At 50.9% G+C, this 20,127-nt stretch overlaps 6 protein-coding genes and 1 non-coding gene across 7 annotated transcripts; 4 read left to right on the plus strand and 3 right to left on the minus strand.

The window, feature by feature from the left end:
• The first annotated feature begins 282 nt into the window (after nt 1–282).
• B0T23DRAFT_366665 (Glucanosyltransferase-domain-containing protein) lies at nt 283–2,525 on the plus strand. The gene is made up of 3 exons (XM_062836402.1): nt 283–875; nt 935–1,879; nt 1,946–2,525. Exons 1-3 carry the CDS (start codon nt 684–686, stop codon nt 2,204–2,206), a joined length of 1,398 nt encoding a protein of 465 aa, XP_062688838.1. The 5' UTR covers nt 283–683; the 3' UTR covers nt 2,207–2,525.
• A 1,130-nt stretch (nt 2,526–3,655) lies between these two features.
• On the plus strand, nt 3,656–5,223 carry B0T23DRAFT_245450 (uncharacterized protein). Its single transcript, XM_062834109.1, has 3 exons — nt 3,656–3,946; nt 4,027–4,349; nt 4,440–5,223. The coding sequence occupies exons 1-3, from the start codon at nt 3,865–3,867 to the stop codon at nt 4,914–4,916; spliced, it is 882 nt and encodes a 293-aa protein (XP_062688839.1). The 5' UTR covers nt 3,656–3,864; the 3' UTR covers nt 4,917–5,223.
• Nucleotides 5,224–5,529: 306 nt separating this feature from the next.
• B0T23DRAFT_432640 (uncharacterized protein) lies at nt 5,530–5,906 on the plus strand (the record flags this gene model as incomplete). Its single annotated transcript, XM_062840392.1, has 2 exons — nt 5,530–5,698; nt 5,752–5,906. 2 exons carry the CDS (start codon nt 5,530–5,532, stop codon nt 5,904–5,906), a joined length of 324 nt encoding a protein of 107 aa, XP_062688840.1.
• Nucleotides 5,907–6,758: 852 nt separating this feature from the next.
• On the minus strand, nt 6,759–8,868 carry B0T23DRAFT_245394 (uncharacterized protein). Its single transcript, XM_062834108.1, has 2 exons — nt 7,182–8,868; nt 6,759–7,124 (listed from the first exon to the last, which is right to left on the minus strand). Exons 1-2 carry the CDS (start codon nt 8,680–8,682, stop codon nt 6,844–6,846), a joined length of 1,782 nt encoding a protein of 593 aa, XP_062688841.1. The 5' UTR covers nt 8,683–8,868; the 3' UTR covers nt 6,759–6,843.
• A 528-nt stretch (nt 8,869–9,396) lies between these two features.
• On the plus strand, nt 9,397–9,481 carry B0T23DRAFT_t361. The gene has a single exon. It is a non-coding gene; the product is annotated as a tRNA-Ala (tRNA).
• A 518-nt stretch (nt 9,482–9,999) lies between these two features.
• On the minus strand, nt 10,000–12,769 carry B0T23DRAFT_245476 (major facilitator superfamily domain-containing protein). Its single transcript, XM_062834110.1, has 3 exons — nt 12,060–12,769; nt 11,618–12,001; nt 10,000–11,560 (listed from the first exon to the last, which is right to left on the minus strand). Exons 1-3 carry the CDS (start codon nt 12,513–12,515, stop codon nt 10,376–10,378), a joined length of 2,025 nt encoding a protein of 674 aa, XP_062688842.1. The 5' UTR covers nt 12,516–12,769; the 3' UTR covers nt 10,000–10,375.
• Nucleotides 12,770–15,604: 2,835 nt separating this feature from the next.
• B0T23DRAFT_415764 (uncharacterized protein) lies at nt 15,605–18,552 on the minus strand (the record flags this gene model as incomplete). The annotated part of the gene is made up of 4 exons (XM_062839605.1): nt 15,605–16,183; nt 16,579–17,575; nt 17,693–17,951; nt 18,515–18,552. 4 exons carry the CDS (start codon nt 18,550–18,552, stop codon nt 16,047–16,049), a joined length of 1,431 nt encoding a protein of 476 aa, XP_062688843.1. The 3' UTR covers nt 15,605–16,046.
• Between the last annotated feature and the right edge of the window lie 1,575 nt (nt 18,553–20,127).

Consider the following 20,127-nt stretch of genomic DNA (forward strand, 5'->3'; position numbering starts at 1 on the left):
TGACGATGCGCATGTGGGAAACGGAATTCGGAGTCGCCAGCAGCGCGGACATTACCTGATGAGAGCCAGGCTCACCTGGAAATGGTGGAAACCAAGCTCGAGCCAAGAATGGAGCAGATGGAGCAAATGGAGGCCATTCGCGGGAACTTGGAGGACGGGACTGTCCTGATACGCCGAGGTCCCAACACGGGTTGTTACCACACCGAATAAAATAAAGCCAAGCTATGCCGGCGACAGCCTATTGGCTCGATGGCATTCCAAGAGGCTTCCAAGAAACCCCAAGATTCTTGTCACCAAATGGCTGGCGCTGGCTGGCGTCTTGCCTCGTCTTGGATGGTGGCTATGCACCGGCCAAACAACATTGTTCCCCGAACCGGTTTTAGCCACCCTTCGTGTTCTCTTTGAGAAACACAAGAATGTGCTGAACTCAGTCCAACTCTTCTTCTTTAAAACATTCATCGCTGGCTTTTGTTGGTTCTTCATCAGTCTGTCGCTAAACTCCCTCTGCCGCAGCTCTTTTTTTGCCCTTTTTCACACTCACTGCCATAGCGCTCGTTTGTATGGCATTTTAGTCCTATTATTTTTTGATTTTATAAGAAGTCCATTCCTGCACACCTCCCGTGTGACGCTTTGCCACCTGAATACATAACGATTTGTTTATCTGCATAACCGTCAACACCAAAATGCGTTCCACCATCATCATCACTGCCCTTGCGGCGTCTGGCACAGTTAATGCCGGTGTTGCCGGCACCAAGAACACCAAGCGTGCTTCCATCACCCCCATCACCGCCAAGGGTAACGCCTTCTTCAAGGGTGATGAGAGATTCTACGTTCGCGGTATCGCTTACCAGCCCGGTGGCTCTTCTGCCAACCTCGTATGGACCTCTAAACATCTTCCTTTGCCAAAACTCTGTTGACTAACACAGACGTTTAGGATCCCCTTGCCGACCCCAAGATCTGCCTTGAGGACATCAAGAAGTTCGAGGATCTTGGCATCAACGTTGTCCGTGTTTACTCTACCGACAACTCCAAGTCGCACAAGGAGTGCATGAACGCCCTCGCGGACGCCGGTATCTACGTTGCCCTTGACGTCAACAACCCGTTGTACTCCATCAACCGCGCGACCCCTCACCCCTCTTACAACGCCGTCTACTTGCAGAGCGTCTTTGCCACCATCGACGAGTTCGCCCAGTACGACAACACCTTTGCCTTCTTCTCCGGAAACGAGGTTATCCACGATGAGGCCGAGAGTACACTCGCCGCGCCCTACGTCAAGGCCACCGACCGCGACATGAGGGCCTACATCAAGGCGCGCAAGTACCGCGCCATCCCCGTCGGCTACTCAGCCGCCGACGTGTCCAAGAACCGCATGCAGACGGCCAAGTACTTCAACTGCGGCAGCGACGAGGAGCGGTCCGACTTCTTCGCCTTCAACGACTACTCGTGGTGCAAGAGCGACTTCAAGACCTCTGGCTGGGACGTCAAGGTCAAGAACTTTACCGACTACGGCTTGCCCATCTTTTTGTCCGAGTACGGCTGCACCACCAACGGCCGCGACTTTGGCGAGGTTTCGGCCCTCATGGACCCCAAGCTCATGACCAAGGTCTACAGCGGTGGTCTCATGTACGAGTACACCATGGAGGAGAACGGATACGGAATCGTCAACATCACCAAGGGCAAGGACATCACCGATCAGACCGGCGCGCGCATCGAGCTGCCCGAGTTCGCCGCCTACAAGAAGGCCCTTGCCAAGTACCCCGCCCCTACTGGTGACGGTGGCTACTCCCAGACGACCAAGGCCCAGGACTGCCCTCCCAAGGATGACGACTGGCTCGTCGACTCAGATGAGCTTCCCGAGATGCCCGCTGCTGCTAAGAAGGTAAGCTTTCCTCTCAACTATGCATGTGTATCATGAAGCAACCTGAAACTAACTGACCAAAAATAGTACTTTGAGAACGGCGCCGGCAAGGGTCCCGGTCTCAACGGCGCCGGCTCCCAGTGGGCCGGTGATGCCTCCCCCACCACCGGTTCCGGCAGCGGCTCCGGCAGCGGCTCTGGCTCCGGCTCCGGCTCCAGCTCTTCCGCCACCGCTTCTGCCACCCACAACGCTGCTGGCTTTTCCGTCGCTGGTCCCGTGAACAAGGGTCCCTTCGTCGTCACCGGCCTTGCTCTCCTCTTCACCCTCGTTGGTGCTGTTGCTTTGTAATTATAGCAAATAGCGACTAGCGAGAGAGTGTTAAGATGCGTCAGCTGAAAAAGCATTATGTACATAGTACTATACCACAAGAGGACATATAGACAAGGAAGTCGGGAGGATTGCGGTGATTTCGGGCCTGTTCAATTGCATTTTGATTGAAAATAATACCTAAATTAGTCAATCCACTTTTCGCGATGCATTCGCATTCTGTCGTTGTTGTTGTTAACTGTTTTTGTGTGTATGTTTCAATGCGTTGTCGTTCGTCTGGCCCGTTGATCTGCCGCACATCAGGTAGATCAGGGTTCGGTATGTATCGACAAAACTGTCGATGATGTTCGGCGATTGTCGGATATGCGTGTACATCTTTTGCGCGACGCAGGGATTTGAATCTCTCAACATGACTGGCTGCAGTGGAAATGATCGGCCTGGTGAGATCATAATGATCTATGCCAGCTTATTCTGACTTCACTTCCCGACTAGGGATACATCAGGTTGTATGCCAAAGGCAGTCTATCGTCTTGGTATCCAAAAGATGGGGCATTTGTGTTTTAACCAGGGAGGTCCCAAAATCTCCAATTTTATGGTGTTGCTAGTCGATTTTGGTTTTCACGGCACGGCAAGAACACTCCATGCAGTACCATAGACGCGCAAGCACTTCTGGTTTGGGTAGCAAGATGCAGGTCGGTAGGTATCTCTAGGTGGTCTTCAAAATACCTTCCACTATCACCAACTGAATATCACCGACTGATTCCAGCTCGACTTCCTTCAAAGCATCAAGCCCGCCGTTACAGCCCACCAATAAGTGAGCTGATGCGGTCGAGGTAGGCTGACGGCAGCAACAAATCGGGAACAAAACATACTGTCTCGGTACCGACCGGGACACAGGAACACAGCTGGCAGCCACGCTCCCACGTTATGCCGCTTGGGCACTTGCCTGTTTCGAGGGAAAATTCCCAATTGGGTTTTGGATCTGGTGGTGAGTGGGTGAGCCTCTCCCTCTTGAAGACAAAAGAAGAATTCGAAGGTATCGGATGTTACACCACAGAAGACTGTCCGTGTCATTGGGTTGTCGGGAAGGTCGTTCTTTGGATATTCCATCGGCGACGCTGCTCCACTCCGGTGGCCCTTCCCTTTGAGATGCCGTGTAGTGTGTCGCACAAGTGGAAATAGTGGACGAGCAGCTTCCCTTCCCTCCAGCTGCCTGCTGCTGGACTGATAAGTCGAGGAAGGGGTGACGAAGCCTAACATTACCTCTACCTACCAAGGCAATGAAGGTGACAGCTTTTGAACCGCAGCCGGCTGAATATTCCTGGGAAGAACGAAGCAGGAGAAGAGGTGAACTGTCAGGAAGGTGCATGAGAAATGCAACTTCCGCGGAAGAGATGTAAACGACTGGACAAACTCGAGCCGCAACTTCCCCAAATGTGCGATGATCAACATTGAGGGAAAGTGCATCACGACGAAGCCCGCTTGAGATAATATCCAGAGGCTGGCAGCGTATTATCTTCCTTCACATCGCTTCATTTCATTTATCCCCATCTTTACTCTCTGCTTCAGTTTTGGGTTTCTCTTCTCGCTGCAGAGTGGCATTTTTACTGGATGAGGTGCTATTCTATCAATGACACGCCTGTCCGGGTCCATATCCTCACCATCACCGTCTTTAACTTATGTTTCCGATCGATGGTGAACGCCCATTTGTACTAATGGCGCTCCTATCAGCGGCAAAGCTTGTCATCCTCATCGGCGTCTGTAAGTCCAGCCTCTGTACCTTTTGATTCTCAGCTTCTTGTGTAATCTTGGACTTTTTCACCAACTAAGCCCAGCTTTAGTTTGCTTCGTTGTCGCCGTCGAAGGCCGTCCCGATGTTCACCATCACTTTGGTTTCCCCGACCCCAGCCAGGGGGCACCCTCAGCGCCTGTCGCTCAAGAAGCACCTGGCAACGACCGCGTGTCCAAGTACTACCTACACGTCCATGGAATCATCGCTGCCCTCGCCTTCGTCATCCTTTTCCCTCTCGGTTCCATCCTCATTCGCTTGCTTCCAGGCCGTTTGGCCCTCCTCGGGCATGCTACTTGGCAGCTCTCTACGCTAATCGTTTATCTGGCCGCCGTTGGGCTCGGTATTCACCTTATCAAACGAAGTCCTAACACGGTATGCATCTCGCTCCCTCTTCCTCTAATCTTGGTTTCACATGCCTTTTTCTGGTCGACGAAAACTGACATCTTGTTATCATTAAACAAGATGAGCCTTGGGCGCTTGAACTACCACCCAATTATCGGCATCTTTATTCTCGCCCTCCTGTTCATCCAACCCTTGGTGGGCATTTTCCACCACAAGGAATACAAAGTCAATCGTCGCCGCGGAGTCTGGTCAGCCCTCCACCTCATACTGGGAAGGGTTGCCATTACTGTTGGAATGATCAATGGCTATATAGGCTTAATCGCAATGGACGATACACAAACGAAAGTCAAGGCAATCTACGTTGCTATCGCGCTGGCAATCTGGCTCCTATGGACCGCCATGTCGATATGGTGGGAGTGGAAGAGGCATAGGAGAGAGAGGGCAGAAAAGGAAATGGAGCGTGCCCTGGCCGAAGACGGGACAGGAGTTGGAGCCGACCGCGGAATGAATGGGATGGGGAACAGAAGCCCGGTGAATGACCAGAGCGACACAAGGGCGAAGGAAGCACTCAGGAAGGCTAAGAGGTCAAGAGGTTGACGTTAATAAGGTTTGATGTCGAGTTGATGGTGTGACAAGTCCGTGTTGTTGGAGATGGTTGGAGTCTTGCCCTTTTAATATCCTCGAAGGAGTCTTGGTATTGTACGTCCCGTATCCTCTACAGGAACAGTCGATAAAAATAGCTTTAAGAATAATTGTTATCCACCGAATAGGAATATCTCTCACCGGGCCATTCCGTGAAGATCACTGTTGTTGTGTACGATCTTCAGCCCGCCACATTTCGCCTAGTTAAATTACTTCATTTGCTTCATCGCACCATCCGACTTGGTCTCGTCCCCTTGTGGGCCCAGCACCATGACCCCATGCTCCATCACCACGTACAAACATAAGCTGCGCCCCAATGTCAAAGCCATGAACCCTGGGAAAGTCTCATCAATCATCACCATCACTGACGTCCCTGCCGTCCATCTGCAGCGCAGCAAAGCAAATCCCTATGATCACAGACGGCCAACCAAATAAACCATCAAGAGAGAATTCGTCCGAATCCAAACCGGACTAAGCCGAGACGGAAGAAGGACTGGGATACGGATCGCTCGTGGGCACACAGCCACACGGCGATACAATATTCCCCCCCAAAAACAAAACAAGAAAGATGCTCATCGGCAAGATGCTCAAACTGAGTCAACAACTCAACAAGCTCTCCAAACCCATCCTCGTCTACCTCGCCGCCCTCCAAGACGTGCCCGTCAACCCCATCCACATCGCCACTGCTGCTGCCGCCACTACGACGACGACGACGACGACGTCGTATTATGTTGCGAGTACTTGCACCGAGAGTCCGACGGCGGTTTGTCACTATCATCAGATTCCCCAGTACCACCCAGGAGGAGGAGGGGGAGGGGGAGGGGCAGGAGGAACGTGGCCGACGCCTTTTCCTTTGGTGTACTCGCCATCGACGGCGTCGTCGTTGTCGTCTGTGATGGGATGGGAAGTTTGGTTGTGGTGGTCTGTGGGGTTTTGGAGAGGTGAGATGGAAGATGCGGAGGAAAATGTCCTGCTGAGCATCATTAGGAGCCTGGTGGCCTGACTACCTTAGATCTAGTCCACTCTCCTCCAGTTGCTTACTCTAGGGGAAGAAGCGGAAGGGGTCAAATCTAAGGGAAGGGGGGAGGGGGAGTAGGATAGACAAGCGTGAAGAGCACCTTCTCTAGGTCTTCAATCACTTGTCGGCTGAGCTTATGCTTGATTCGCTCGGATTCCATGATGATGGCGAACCCTTTACGGCAGGTTGAGCGGATGATGAGCTCGAGGCGGTCGAAGCAATCGAAGCGCTCGAGTTGAGAGGTCCAGGTGCGATCCTTGGTTGTGAGGGTATTGTCTGCGGCCATGGCCATGGCCAGAAGGTCGGCCGACCTGGCTGGGTCTTCAATCTGCTGGATTCCTGTGTTTTTTGGGAAGTGGGGTTCATTAGCTTTTGCTTGCAGGAGGTGTGATGGTCTGGGTTTTCTGGCGTTATGCGGTAGGGGGCGTTTATGGTATTGTTTTGTTTGATGTCTGTGCTGCGTATCTTGGATTGGGATGGATAAAGGACCAGGGTTTTTTCAACAAGGAGCGGGCATTGACGGTTTGTAATGGCGCTTATAGGCATCTGGGTGACGGGGATTGGGCTTCAAGTACTTGGGTAGAATCTACGTACCACATTTCGTGATAGATCCGGCACCTGTTGAAAAGGGAAACGTCTCATTAGCACAGAAAGACGGAGTAGTATGACATTAGAAAGTAACGCTTCGTACCATGAATAAATGGCGTGAAATCGGTCCAAACTTTCGGGGGCGCTTGTTGTCGAAACGTGATGTCGATCGTGAAGGCTATGTACATTAGGCGGTTCAGTCTGTCGGGTTTGATCAGATCCTTGGCTGCCGTACTATTAACGATTGCGTACGCTTGAAGTGTGACAGACATACCATCACCTACCGTGAATAATGGCTCTTTCAGGCTTCCCAGGCCATCCCATCTGCAGACTGAGCAAGTTGATACCTTCGTGTTCCATGACCATATCCCTCCATGATTGTATGTAGAGCCACAGACTGTGGCTGGGCAAACGAAGGTATGCGTTGACAAGTAACTCCCGATTGCGTTGGCGAATGTCTTCGTCTATCCCGAGGGACCACGAGTCAATCTTGATTCTCAGGGTTTTCATCCTTACTACTTGATCGATGTCCTTTTCTACAGTATCACATGACCCACCTAATTCAGGAGATCGTCAGTAAATTTCTATAAAGTTCTTGCAGCTTTGTGCCATACCTAATAGTTGGTAGTCATCGAAGGCGGCGTCAACTTCCGATGAGCCCCATGTCAGTGCAAGTAGTTCCATGAATGTCTTGAAGAAACGTCGTCCCAAGTGCCGAAGCCGAATCGTTTCATGATCCTGGATTAACGTAGGCATCATCCAGAACGCAGCCTTCTTCGAGCCCAGAGAACGTGACACAACTTCCAGCTTCTTGAGTGTCTTGAGTCGACCTTCCTCATCTTCCCCTACCAATATCATGTCCAGCGGAAGAGGAGGGGTAGTCAAATACCACTCCAGTGTCCTTGCAAATGCTTGCTTGGAGTTAAAAACAAGACCGATGCAGTGTACACAATTAATGAGAAAGATCGAGTTGATGGTGTTCACATGTTGACTCCCGATCGGGAAGAAGGGAAAGCGGAACTTGTCGTTCTTAGTTATCCGTCCGTCATAGCCCTCTTGAAAGACCACGCGGCCATCCACGATTGTGCTGTAACTGTTTCCCGCCTTGTGTACAGGTAGATCAGCCAACATACCGTTGGAAAAACCATAAGGATCCAGAAACAAAGACCGGTTGAAATCCCTGCCCTTTTTAATTTCAGGATTTTGGTCTTCGTGTGGCTCAGGTAGCAGCACAGAGCGAAGGACAACCATAATCTTCGGAGAGACCGGCGCAAAAAAATGGAGTTCCAGGTAGGCAAGGCATTTTTCCTTGTTCGATGTGCCGTCTCGGCCATATTTGCTCGGCCCTTCATATATCGAGTAGCTGTTGTCGGTAAGGATGAACTCGTTCTCCGCTTCAGATGGTACGCACAAAGCCATGTAGAACTCTTGAATATGACTAACGAACCAGATGGCATCACCATGATACATCTTCTCGCAAAGCTCATCTACCCATTTCGACTCCGTGTCCATGTCAAGGTTGATGATTGTTTCGATATTATGTAACCATACCTGCATAGGGGTTTTGAATTGCGGATGTTCGTTCATGTACTTCCGAAAGAGTTCCTGGTCGTCTTCAGAATATGCGTCTGGTCTGTCGTGGCAGAAACGGGTGTAAAACCCACGACTGCGGTACTTCATAAGGAAGAGAAACTTGCGAATCAAGTTGCGCTCGTCTCGGGTGAGAACAACTCCGCCCTCTTTCGCTGCATATGCCTTTGTGATCTTGGTGAAGATAAGTGCTGCCTGGGCCTCCAGTTTGGAGAGCAACTTCTCGACTCGTCTTTGCTCCCCGGTGGGCTTCGTGAAGTCGTCGTACATGTTGATTTGCCCGAAAATCCTAGAAATGGGTTTCTCGGTGAAAACGGCAGGGTCCTGGGTTAGATCGAGGCTGTTGATTACCAGATCTCCCGGATACATGCCCTTCTCATACTTGGGCTTTGGCGTTCCTTTTGGTCTTTTGAACACTTTGGGGACCCTGTGGGCAAAGTTCTTGAGAAGGAACTGGGGGACAAAGTGTTGGTACTGTCCATTTGGTGCGGCGGGTGTCGCGATTTTAGGCTTGGGATGTGACATGATGTGATGAGAGGTGATGCTGTTCTTGAAAGCAACGTCGAAGTGGGAGAGGAGCTTTGACTTGGGAAGAAAGTGTGGAAAGTATGTAGCGGATGTACGTCGTTACCGACTTCATCGGAAAATCAGGTCGTCCATGAGAATATATTTGACGAGCTCAGCCACGGCCGTCCTCGTTAGAGTCGTGAGAGTGACATTCTCAAATGCAAGCGCCCGAGATGACCCATTCGTGAGGCCTACAGTAGCGGGGTTGGTCTTGTTGGACTCCAAAAGAAGAGAGAGTGCGCTGATTGGCAGCTTAGAAGCTCTATCTATCGGTGCGTTCGCATTGTACATACATAAATTTGGCGAATCGGGCTGACTCTGCTTGAGTTGATGGATTTGCATGCTTCCATCGCGGGCAATCAGAGGGACCCGCCGATGCAAGAGACGTTGCGTCGCATGAGAGGCAACAGGCGGCGTGCTGTTCAAGACTTCCAGTTCCGAGTGGAAAATAGTGAGAGATTTCGTGATCATTCCAAGCGTAACAAGTGTGCCGTCAGGTGTAATGCTGCTGATATTTTAGTTGGAGAATGGAGGTTGTGTTTACTATTCGTGATTGCAGGCGGAAAAGAAAGCGGGAGGAGAGGAACAGCAGGGACTTGGTTTGCGCTTCAGCCTTTGATGTACAAATATAGGCACTAAGTTTTGTAAAACTCTCATCAGTAACAAATAATGGGGCGTGTGGCTCAGTTGGTAGAGCGTTCGCTTAGCATGTTCTTTAGCATGCGAAAGGTCCTGGGTTCGATTCCCAGCTCGTCCACTCTTTTGTTAACTTTTTCTTCTGGGCTCGCCCCCTTTTTGGTCTCCTCCGAGGGTATCTGTAGGTGTCTTTCTTTTGATCTATGGTAATTCTGGATTCTGATCGTACTGAAGCGGTTATTTCTGAAGGACCAAGTAAAGAACTAAACCCTATTGGATTGAACGATGCTAGCTGACGCGTTGGCTTCGTACCCCATGTTTTGCCGTCCACTCTCCTCTATTCCTCATCGTTTGTGACACTATTCGTTCGGACAGTAGATTTTTCTAACTGACTCTGACATCACCATTTGGCTTCTTATTGCATTTCTGAAAGACCATTTAGCATGTGGCCGCATGTGTCCGTTGCCGCCCCTGATCTCCACAGACCACGTTTTCGCGCCTTGACTCCGGTTTCCGCACCTGTTTGATCTTCCCAGGGATTCGTCATAGCTTCCTCCCATGGAAAGTTAAAGGCCTCCAGAAGGGCACACGCCGTTAGATCCATGGGGCACTGGAGTATAAGGACGTTTCTGTCATCAGGCACAAGTTACAAGCCTATTCAAATCGGCCTTATTGTTGAGACCGGAATAAAAAGACCATTGGCAAGGCAGACACGAAGATTATTTAGTTGGCAAGACTATTTTTGTTGGGTTTGGGTATTGCTATTAATTTCCCCACAGCATACGACCCCTAATTACCGTCGTACCGAACATCCCATAGTGATCAATTACTCTCCAGCCCAACTTCCTTTCCTGAAGGAAGATGCTCTACCGGTCCACAATTTCCTTTTGCCGTTTACCGTCCGCTGTCCGTGAATCGTAAGTGAGTGTCCTATGTCCATACCGTTTCCATAATCGTCATTATTCGTCGCAGTCATTCACCCTTTACCCAAGCCAGTTCGTCATCCTTGAGGTCCTTAATCCGTATCAAAGAAACTGCCCTCCCTTCCCTTCGATCCCTTTCCCGAAGTCCCTGAATCCTCTAACTTGATCACCACCCCATCCCATCTCCTAACCTGCTCCCCGTAGAACCACCACACACCCGCCACTATGGCCGCAATAACTGTCTGTACCACTGCAAACCCAATACACATATCTCTCAACCCATGCCCTGACGACAAAGCCGCACCGCTACTCGAACTCGAGATCCCACTAGGAACCGCAATAACCAGAATGCCGGCAAACAAGGTCCTCCAACATGCTACGCCGGCCGCCATATCGTTTTCGTGTCTGGTAGCAGTAGTCTGGTTGTCGGGGGAGGACGTTGACGCAGTGCTCAGCCTAATCAAGGGACGAGAGATAGCGTCGAAGACGTACGCCCCTGCAGCGAGGAGACCGAGGACGAAGCTGATTGCTGGGAGGTTCATACTCAAAATCTTGCCATTGTCAATGCCCACGTTGGTATGAAGGCCAAAGGTAAGGATGCCGATAAAGAAGAGGAATGAACCGGCTGTGATGGCAACCGCGATGACCTTGTTGTTGAACTGCGTTGGAAGAGAGGACAAAACGGGAAATCGCGACTGTAATCGAGGTATGAAGAACGGTAGGAGCGTCAGGACGGTTGCCGTAGCGGTGGCGAGAAGCCAGGGACCCGTCATAAGAACGCCGATGGTGGTTGTGGTGTAGACAGAGTGGAACAGAAGGGAGAGAGTCGAGCTCAAGGCCCACAGTGATGAATATGGAAAGAGGGATGTGAAAAAAAGAATTGCTGTAGTAGGTGCAATGAAAGCACGAGGTGCTTCGAGCAGGGTGACCGAATCTGCCGATCCACTGGTGTAGGAATATGGCTTCATCTTCACAATGTAGTCGTTGATGGCATCCAAGATACGGTCCCGTCGAATACCCTGACACATGGACTCCTTGTACGGACTTTCACTACCCTCATCAATTCGCGGTAGTGTATCAGTGCGGTCATATGCTGTCTCAGGCACACCGAGGGCAATGGCCGGGACGGCAAGGACAAAAAAGCAGCTGAGAACTGTGAACTGTAACTCGAACCCAGTGTGGCCTCGCGATGTTATCCCACCAAGCAGTGGTGGACCCCATGTAGTTGTGACGACGATAATGGTGTAAATGGAAAGCCGAAGGTTGCGTTCGTGTTCCTTGAAAGCGTTAGTCATGTACATAGTAATCTCGATGAAGCGCCGGGTTGCACTTACAAAGAATATATCGTAGATAGAACTCTGGACCAGCGTATCAATGACACCCCATCCCAAACCTTGGAAAACCCTTGCGGCCACGCATTGGCTGTAGCTGGTCCTCACGCTGGTGTTCCAAACGGTACCAATGAATAAAAGTACTAATGAGATGAGATACAGCGGTCTTTTGCCACATATTTTCGATATAATAAGACTGACGAGCCCAGTAAAAGCAGACAGAATCAAGGGAACGCCGGTCAACGCCGCGGCGGCAGTGTATGATACACGATACCCATCAGCTGCCTGAGCATTTACACTGATGAAGGCTGTCTTCATAACTCCAGTTAAAGCTACCATCAGTAGCAGAGCATAAAAGCTGATCTCCTTTCGCCAGCGGTGCCAGTTCTGAAAACGTAAGCTTGTGAACTTGTATAGTGAGTGTCAAGAAAGCTTATGAACTTACCAATGGGTCTTCAGGATCATCACTTGGTTGCGGCGACAGCTCAACTCCACTGTGCTTGCCTTGCCCATATTTGATGGTCCTTGTGGTCGAAGCTAGAGATGTCCATGACGACTGTGTGTGTAGTCTTGAATGCCCAGATTTCTTTCCTAGTGATGACGCCGTTTCGGGCCGTGTTTCCGAGATCGTGCTCAGCGAAGCTTGTAATTTTAAGGGTGGTGGTTGAGCCGGCGGCGGGCTTGGAGAGCTGAAAGTGCTTGACACTGATCCAGATCGGCTGTGTGTTGTGCTTTTCCTTGAGTTTGGTGTCGGTGGTAGCGGTCTGTTGGGTGCCGGCGGTGTGCTTGTAGAAGGCATTGTCTCCTGCGGACTTGTAGAAGATGGCCTGAAAGGTTCCTTGGTAGGAAGGGGAGGTGGAGGCAACGCCATGCTGAGACCGACTATATCCCGGTTGTCCATCGCAAAATCCCAAGCCGAGTACTCTCGACGACCCAACTTGTTGCGTTCCAAAGCACGACCCAGCTGCTTGTTACCAAAGCGAGTGTTGTTGTCCCGTTGTCGCTGTCCAGCAGTCGATAACGAAGCAGTCGAGTGACACAAACGAGGAATGGACTGGCAAGAGGAGCAAAGAGGGAAACATGAGCATGGAAAGGGTCATTCGACAACGGTATTAAGAGAACGACGGGGCATGTCACACACGAGGAGGCCCACACATGATCGGGCACATTTCACGCTTGTGAGACCAAGAGCCTTGCTCATGACGTTGAGCCCTCCATGCCAGATATTGACGCCTACGTCTGGTATGGCCTGTGACAACTGGGGCTAGTCAGTATGAGAACCTCGAGGAGGAGGGCCCGCGACGATCAAGTGCGCCATGAGGGAGTATTGGCTAGTAACACAAAGCCGGAACAGTTCCGGACAGAGCAAGACAGAGATGCGATAGGATCCCTACTTGTTGACAGGGTACATGATTTCCATCCTGCCGGGAACTGATTCGTGGGGGGAAAGGTCGAAAAGGAATGTTGAAGCTTTTTCTTGCCCTGTATTTGGCTCCCTCTTCTCAAGCTCCCAGCTTGTTGGTCTCCCGCATCCACCTCGATTTGCCTTCCGAAAAAGAAACCTTTCAAGCGAAAAACAAACCGAAAAACACTTGGCATGCACAAGACACTTGCTACCCGTGCAGCCGAAAGAGCCAGATGCCATATGCTTTTCTTTTCCTTTGTGCGGCAGAAAGGCCATCAGCTCAGGTCGCACCGCCGAGTATCCACGCCGCACCCAGGAGTCCCTCACGAACGATTCGTATGTAGCTGGTTCATTGTCCCCCAGTCGGGTACAGGAAGCAACCTCAAAGTCCAGAGCTTCAGGGATACATAATAGGACCCACCTCGATCCGTGGGTAGGTATGTTTGAGTTGCAAGCGAGTTCTGGGGTGGTCGGGTCGGCAATCATCCAGGCCAGCGCCAGGCCAGCGCCATGACACCGCAAGCAGTAGGTTGCGAACTCAACCACCTTATTTTCAGCGAGCTGAAACAAGACTTGAAGCGGGAGGGGGCGCGAATGTCTCGGGAGCCACGGTGTCGACCTGTTCCGCACCGACTACCGCACCGACTATTTGATACTGGAGAAACGGTTGTACTACCGGTTTGATCGACAACTTGACAGAAGAAAAGAAGAAGAGGGGTTGAGTTCACACAAGGGAGACTCATTGGTGACGCCTCAGACCTGTCGCGCATTCAGGCAAGGTCCGCCAACCACCATCTGGCATGTCTGTTGGTAGAAACAAACAGCGGGAAAAAAATTTGAAAAATTTGAAAAATTGAAAAATAGGTGACATCGGGTTCCAGTTCTTCCAACGAAAACAGAGAAAAAGGAAAGAAGCACTTTGTGTCACGGCACCTGCCCGTAAACTTTCCTCTTGGCGCTCTTCCCCCTGCACCTTCCCGCGCAGCTTTGGGTTTTTTTCCTCGTCCTATTTTTCGTGAACGAATTGTTGCGTTTTTCGCAGGCAAATTGCCGCTTCGTAAATTTGCTACACGAAAACACAAGGCATCGTTACCTGCCTCTCCCGAGTGTCGGACAGCATCGGACCAGATCATAACATGGCTGGCTCATCTCATTGTTAGGTTGAAAAGGAAAATCAGAATATCAACCAGTTCGGAGGCGCTCTCCTGCACCTGGACAACCAGGACGCGGAACATAGCGAGCTATAATAGCACGTACAGGGGTGTGCCACAGGGGCTGTGTGTGGTTGGGGTTCCTGAGATGTCTCGCTGCTGCAAGGGGTACATCGTCACAGTGGAACCGTACCTGTAGCTGGTGTCGGGTGGTGGGTGTTTACGCCCGTACACAAAAAGCCCCGCCCTTCAAGGAATTGGACTCGAATGTATCGAGACAATAGGTCACGGTGAGCAGCAATGCCATTTCCCTTATATTGCGCTTGACGCCGCCCTGTTTTGATCTCGCGGAGGGACGTTGTTCTTATCTTCCCATCAATTACACTCACACGAGGACACCGCGTCGGAAAGATGCACCACCTTCCCTTCCGTCGCTCCCCATCGCTAGGTAGTGGACTCGAGGTTCCATTCCTTGTTTACTTCGCTCAGGGGCTGGTCCAGAAATTGTTAGTGCAAACCCTGGACAATGACGGAATCAAGGGCAACCCATTTCCACTTCCCTCTCCGCTTTACACCATTTTCTCTCTCCCTTCTCGATCCTCACCATCAGTGAAATCATTCCTCCTACTACACTCATACACATTTTCTTGGGATTGAACGCCTTTCAGTCCAAACAGCAGGATCAGCTCCTTTGACCCAGCCTCACCAGCCCGCCCTCCCCCTCCCATGCCCATCAAGATCCAACAAGTGTGGTTACACATGAAAGAAACAGATTCCGTCCGATCCAACCATTCATCCACACGAACAAAGGGCTGGAACGGCTCATCGCGGGAACCCGCTGCCTTCTTCTTCATGTCCCTTGTCTACGGTATGTGTATAGATACGACATCCAACATATCCCTCTCTCGAGGTACGTACCAATCACAAAATACGGCCGGGACCTTTCATAAAGACCGCACGGAGAGAATCGTATAAGTACCTAGGTAGGTAAGTGTTTGTTGATGTGCAATACAAAAAAACCATGTCTGTTTTGCTGCTGGGTACATTTAGATCGTCACACGATACTGTACCCGCTGAACTACTTATACTCGTTCGTTGGCTGCAAGTCAGTCAGTCAACGTGGTCGAGTCATTCTGGGTGTCGTCAACGTGTTCCAAAGCCAGAGTCTAAGAGCAGGCTTTTTTTTTCTTCATCTTTGTTTCTAACGCCCTGGACTTTCTCTCCCTCAATTCATCCCTTTGTTCCGTACAAAAGATGATATAGCGTGGACATGTGTTGTCGAATGTGAATCCTCAATTGATGATGGTTTCGATCGTCAAAAGCTGTTCCCGGGACGTTGATATTCCATGACACAGTCTTGAAGATTGAGAGTCGAAAACCCTTTCCATCCCATTTGTGTCAGGACTCACGAGATTTAAAGCGGCTTCGAGGAGGTTGAGAGAAAGATGATCTCAATTGGATTCACTAACTGGCTGCGATGCCAGACACTAAGGAAAACATCTAAAAAGAAACAAAAATCTCCAAACTATCCTTTTCGAAACTCCATAAAACTCCTCGAAACCCATAACTGTAATAGGCATAATCGCATCTGTATCTCTAGGTGCCTTGCAGAGCCCCTTATTATCCTGTCTGTCTTATCCCATGTCACTTTCTATCCCATCTATCCCGTGTGGCTCATCTTGTCTATCGGTATTCGAGTGGTCTAGTTCCGTTCCGTTGGGAGAACCTCAAGCTTCGTATCGGAAACAAAGTGAAAGAAGTGGGGATGGCGTCCTTTGACGAAGAAAAAGTTCAGTGTCGAGTGAGCAGAGACCGGGTGGACCACTGCAGTTGGCAATCGTCTTCCATGTTCAGCGTCTTGGGGGGAAGAAGCCGATCATGCCCGACCAGTCATCTCCAGGGCGCTCATGTGGTTCCAATGGAAAGTATTCGAGTCACCGCCAATGAGCATCGAAGGCCAGAAAATCATCTGGACTGGAATTGAAACTGGGCCGGTTGGGTCCATGAAGACAGCTATAGCGAGAAAAAGAGTTAGCTATACTTCGTTTATTGTGGAAAAGAATGTTGGTGTGACCCATATCAACTCGGTTCCAGAATAGCCTGGTCGATCCAACCTTGCTCGCGAACACATGGGCAAAAGCGCCAAACGGCAGGAGATTGGGGCGAACGAACCGTGGTGAATCGGTCTATCACACCTCAACACCTCCCTCCGTCCAACCTTCGCTCCATGTGCAGACCGGCATCATTTTGGAACAACCATGCTACTTACCTTTCCCTTCTTTCTCTTGGCCTCGCCAGATGCTCAATCTTGTTGCTTCCATCGGGGAATAGGGGATTGGATCAAACAGGAGAAGGGGAAAAAGGAATAGCAGCTCGCGATCATGCAAAAGACACAATGATAGCCGTACCTTCATGGTTCCCTCCCGCACCTTCGCTAACTTCTTCGCTCTTCTGCATCGTGAAGAGCAACCTGCTCGACCTAACCAGCACCTCGTCGAACTCGAGCTGATAGGCAACCGGTTGTTCTTCTTCATCGAACGCTTCGTCGGCTGGCACAAGCAGCGGCTGCTCGCGCCGGTAGTGGCGGTTGTTGATGTAATCGTCGGTCGCCTTCTTCGTAACACGGAAGCGGACGCCCACGTTCCGCTCGGGATCAGCCCAGAGAACGGTCCTGGCTGCTTTGGCTTCTGCTAGCCTGGCGAGTCTTTCCTCAGGGGATTCGGTTGCTTTTTCTCGTGTTGCTTCTCGCTGCGCGCTTCTCTTCGCATTGGCGTGAAGGTCTGTGGTTGATGAGGACGCCGACGACGCTACTGATGAGAGCGTGGATTTGGTCTGATCGGATAACCAACTGCGCCAGACACGCATAATGCCGTCGCTTACATTGACGTTACTGAGGAAAAAGCCGGGCTTCGGTCCAACCTTGACGAGGTTAGTTGTGCAGCAGAGCTGGGAGAACAGCTCGCCTTCGTCGAGGAAGACCTCCTCGGACGGTCGATGGTCGGCGGCATTTGTAGATGGCTCTCCGTTGTTGGCTTGCTGCTGTTGCCGTCTTGGATAGCGTAGCCTCGGTCGGCGATTCTCCTCCTGAACGACGGGTCTGAAGTGCGAGTATAGGCCCTTTAGTCCGGCAAGCGTGGGCTCGGGTTCGGGCCCGTTGGCTTCCTCGTCGCCATTGGGACCAGCACCGATCTTATCTGTGCGGAGATAATCGCAGTATAGGTATGGGGTCGAGAGCTTCGCGCTTGGGTGGTAGCATTCAAGGATGAGGCGATGTTCTGGAAGGGCAGCGGCCTGCAAAAGGCGCTGGTGGAGAATGTGCAAAGCGACCGAGTAGAAATGGCTGTTTACACGAACAAGCGGAAGAAGAGCGCGAGTTGGAAGCAGGTCGAGGATGTCGTTTAGAATCTGGTTTTCGGGGTGGTGTTAGCGGATGAAGCTTGGCGCTAGTGCGATAGGGGGGCCAAGATAGGGGATTTCGTGTAAGTGATAAGGCCTGGATAACATCATGATAACATCACATACCTCGTTGGGCAACGAGTCCATGGCGCTTGTAGGACCCATCTGGTCGCTGTCTGGAGGATGTAATATCGACAAGGTGTTCGAATCGGATGGAAGTAATATGAAAGGCTCGTTGAACAAAGCCGTAGGTCTAAAGGGTGTGATATCGCTAAGTGCTCGATTGTCTGAAAAAAGCTTGGGAAAGGGTAGGCCGGCGTGACGACCAGAGGACCACGATATATATAAAGAAGCATCCACAACAGCTGTTATCTCGAGTATGTCACTAAAAAAGGTCCGTGGCAGGTCCTTGTGTTGTGGTGGTCATGGATGATGCCAAGTGTAGCGTCGTAGCTTCGTTCGTTATCGTGGCCCAACGAGCCGTCCGCGCCCGCGGCGGAAACGCCCGCAACGGAGAGCGGTGACGTTATGCGCCCTGTCTTGATAGCACATATGCATGGATAATGGCGTCTGTACATACTAAGCCCGGATCCGCGAAACACGAGCATGAGGCCGAACGAGTGGCCAAAACGTCTGCTCAGTGTCCGGGATGCGACCGAGAAGTCAGGATATGGATGGGCTGATGGACAGGATTATCGACCAGAGTCGAAGAGGGTCTAGGGCTTCTGCCTGCGACTCTACGGCCTCTACGCGAGTGTTCAATGCTCGGCAGGTTGCAGGGACACAACCGCACATTTGACTGGGCAGTGGCAGGGCTGATGCGACCCGATTTGCCCAGAATTGTGAAAATATCTGCCGAGGAAAGGGCCAGAAACATCCCACGCATGAAATCTAGAGATGACTCGGCCGAAACCGTATCCCCGACCCCAACAGACAGTACGAAGGTACTTATCGCAGGCGCACAGAATGTTTGCTATCATCTCCATGGAGTAGTAGCGGTGATCCGGAAAGTTTTCTGTCGCAGAACCGTGAACTTTTCGATCTTCTAAAGGTTGTTGGGTTGGGTGGGTAGGTGGGTTAGGGGGTGACATCAGACATGTTCTCTGTCAAACCCCCCCAGTGCCCTCCCCATAAAGCTGCCGGTGCCTCCCGCCAAACCTAAGTACACAGTCTCCTGGAAATACCTGCAGTACGAATGTTATCGTTATTGGGTACAGTGTATTCACTAAGTGGAAAGTACAAGAGAGTGCACCCCCGTGGGCCCTCCTTGGGTGGCACGGGAGCGCCGAATCTGAACGAGACAGACACCCCCCCGAGATCCTTCCAAGATCGGTGGCAGCAAGTGAGTCTCAGGGGTCCATGCTTCGGCGCGCGACCCGGGGCGCGCCGGGGTTAAGGCGGATTCAACACTGCATAGCGGCCGCGGGTACCTTAGCAAAACACTCCACACAAAACGTTTCTCTGTCCTTGCCCACAGGGCATCGTCACCCGCCGTCGGGTGCCACTGGTCAGCCCCAGCCCGTAGGGTAGTTCGATGGCCGTTCGATTCCCGTTCGATATGTATGATCAAGGGCTCGATCATAGCCTAAACGTCCTTACATCTACAGTCACATGTAACAATGTGCACAAAACGAGGGAGGAAAGAAAAGGGAAAAAAAAAAAGAAAAAAAAGGGAGAGAAAAGTTTCCGTCTCAAATCCCTTGAGCCGACACCACCAACCAGATTAAGGGGTTATCAGTTCAAACATGTGGCATGTTGTTGAAACGAAATCCAGGACATATAGTTAATGCTCGGAATGTTTGTTAGCGCGGTTCTTGTGACAGGGGTCTGCAAAACTTCCAGATGCGTTTTCGAGGCTTTATATATACTCTTTGTGCAATTCTCCGTGTTGGTTGTCCCGTTGGTTTTTCTGTAAAGTCCCGCGCCAACGGTCTCTCCAGGGGTGAACTGTAGTGTACTCAAACAAGAAGAGAGTCATTCCCACCGCCAAACGCATGATCTTGTCTTGGCAATCCCATGGCCATCTGGGCACCTCTCATCTACATAGATGAGCGTCCAAAAGTTGAGAAATGATGGCGTTTTGTCAACCATTGAATGCATATCCTCCAGAGGACAAGATACCAGACAAATGACTGACATTGTGTTCGGAATCAGCGTGACTGGTAAAACTGAAAGTATATGATTTCCCTTTGGGCTACTGTAGATGGCCAGGAAAATGGCAAGGTCCTCGGTTTGGCCGAAGAAAAAGGTGGGTTTACCTTTTTGATTTTGATAAGTAGGGTACCTAGGCCTCGCTAGGTAGAGAGGCATCTTTTCCGAAGCATGATGGGGAAAAAAGGCTACAACTCAAAGTACTACCTGCGTATACCCCGCTCGCCCTTTCAAGTTTGATTTATCCTATGGCGGCAAGATAAGTATGTATTATCATAAATGATCTTGTCGATTTCATACGTATCGATTTCGCAATGTTCGGTCGTCAAAAACGTCAAAAGTTCACTGCCTTGGGCGAACGCGTGCGGACGCCCATCTTGGATAGATATATGCCTAAGCGGAATACACAA

The sequence above is a fragment of the Neurospora hispaniola genome (assembly GCF_033458365.1).
Source record: "Neurospora hispaniola strain FGSC 10403 chromosome Unknown B0T23scaffold_9, whole genome shotgun sequence".
In the NCBI taxonomy this organism is placed as follows: domain Eukaryota; kingdom Fungi; phylum Ascomycota; class Sordariomycetes; order Sordariales; family Sordariaceae; genus Neurospora; species Neurospora hispaniola.

What these genes read in the sequence shown, in the direction of transcription:
- B0T23DRAFT_366665 (XM_062836402.1), top strand. Translation starts at nt 684, where the DNA reads ATGCGTTCCACCATCATCATCACTGCCCTTGCGGCGTCTGGCACAGTT. An exon ending in GTGGCTCTTCTGCCAACCTC is followed by an intron (nt 876 to 934) that starts GTATGGACCTCT and finishes ACAGACGTTTAG; the next exon opens with GATCCCCTTGCCGACCCCAA. An exon ending in TGCCCGCTGCTGCTAAGAAG is followed by an intron (nt 1,880 to 1,945) that starts GTAAGCTTTCCT and finishes GACCAAAAATAG; the next exon opens with TACTTTGAGAACGGCGCCGG.
- B0T23DRAFT_245450 (XM_062834109.1), top strand. Translation starts at nt 3,865, where the DNA reads ATGTTTCCGATCGATGGTGAACGCCCATTTGTACTAATGGCGCTCCTA. An exon ending in TGTCATCCTCATCGGCGTCT is followed by an intron (nt 3,947 to 4,026) that starts GTAAGTCCAGCC and finishes GCCCAGCTTTAG; the next exon opens with TTTGCTTCGTTGTCGCCGTC. An exon ending in TCAAACGAAGTCCTAACACG is followed by an intron (nt 4,350 to 4,439) that starts GTATGCATCTCG and finishes TCATTAAACAAG; the next exon opens with ATGAGCCTTGGGCGCTTGAA.
- B0T23DRAFT_245394 (XM_062834108.1), bottom strand. Translation starts at nt 8,682, where the DNA reads ATGTCACATCCCAAGCCTAAAATCGCGACACCCGCCGCACCAAATGGA. An exon ending in CGATGACTACCAACTATTAG is followed by an intron (nt 7,125 to 7,181) that starts GTATGGCACAAA and finishes CTCCTGAATTAG; the next exon opens with GTGGGTCATGTGATACTGTA.
- B0T23DRAFT_245476 (XM_062834110.1), bottom strand. Translation starts at nt 12,515, where the DNA reads ATGGACAACCGGGATATAGTCGGTCTCAGCATGGCGTTGCCTCCACCT. An exon ending in ATGATCCTGAAGACCCATTG is followed by an intron (nt 12,002 to 12,059) that starts GTAAGTTCATAA and finishes TTACGTTTTCAG; the next exon opens with AACTGGCACCGCTGGCGAAA. An exon ending in CTATCTACGATATATTCTTT is followed by an intron (nt 11,561 to 11,617) that starts GTAAGTGCAACC and finishes AACGCTTTCAAG; the next exon opens with GAACACGAACGCAACCTTCG.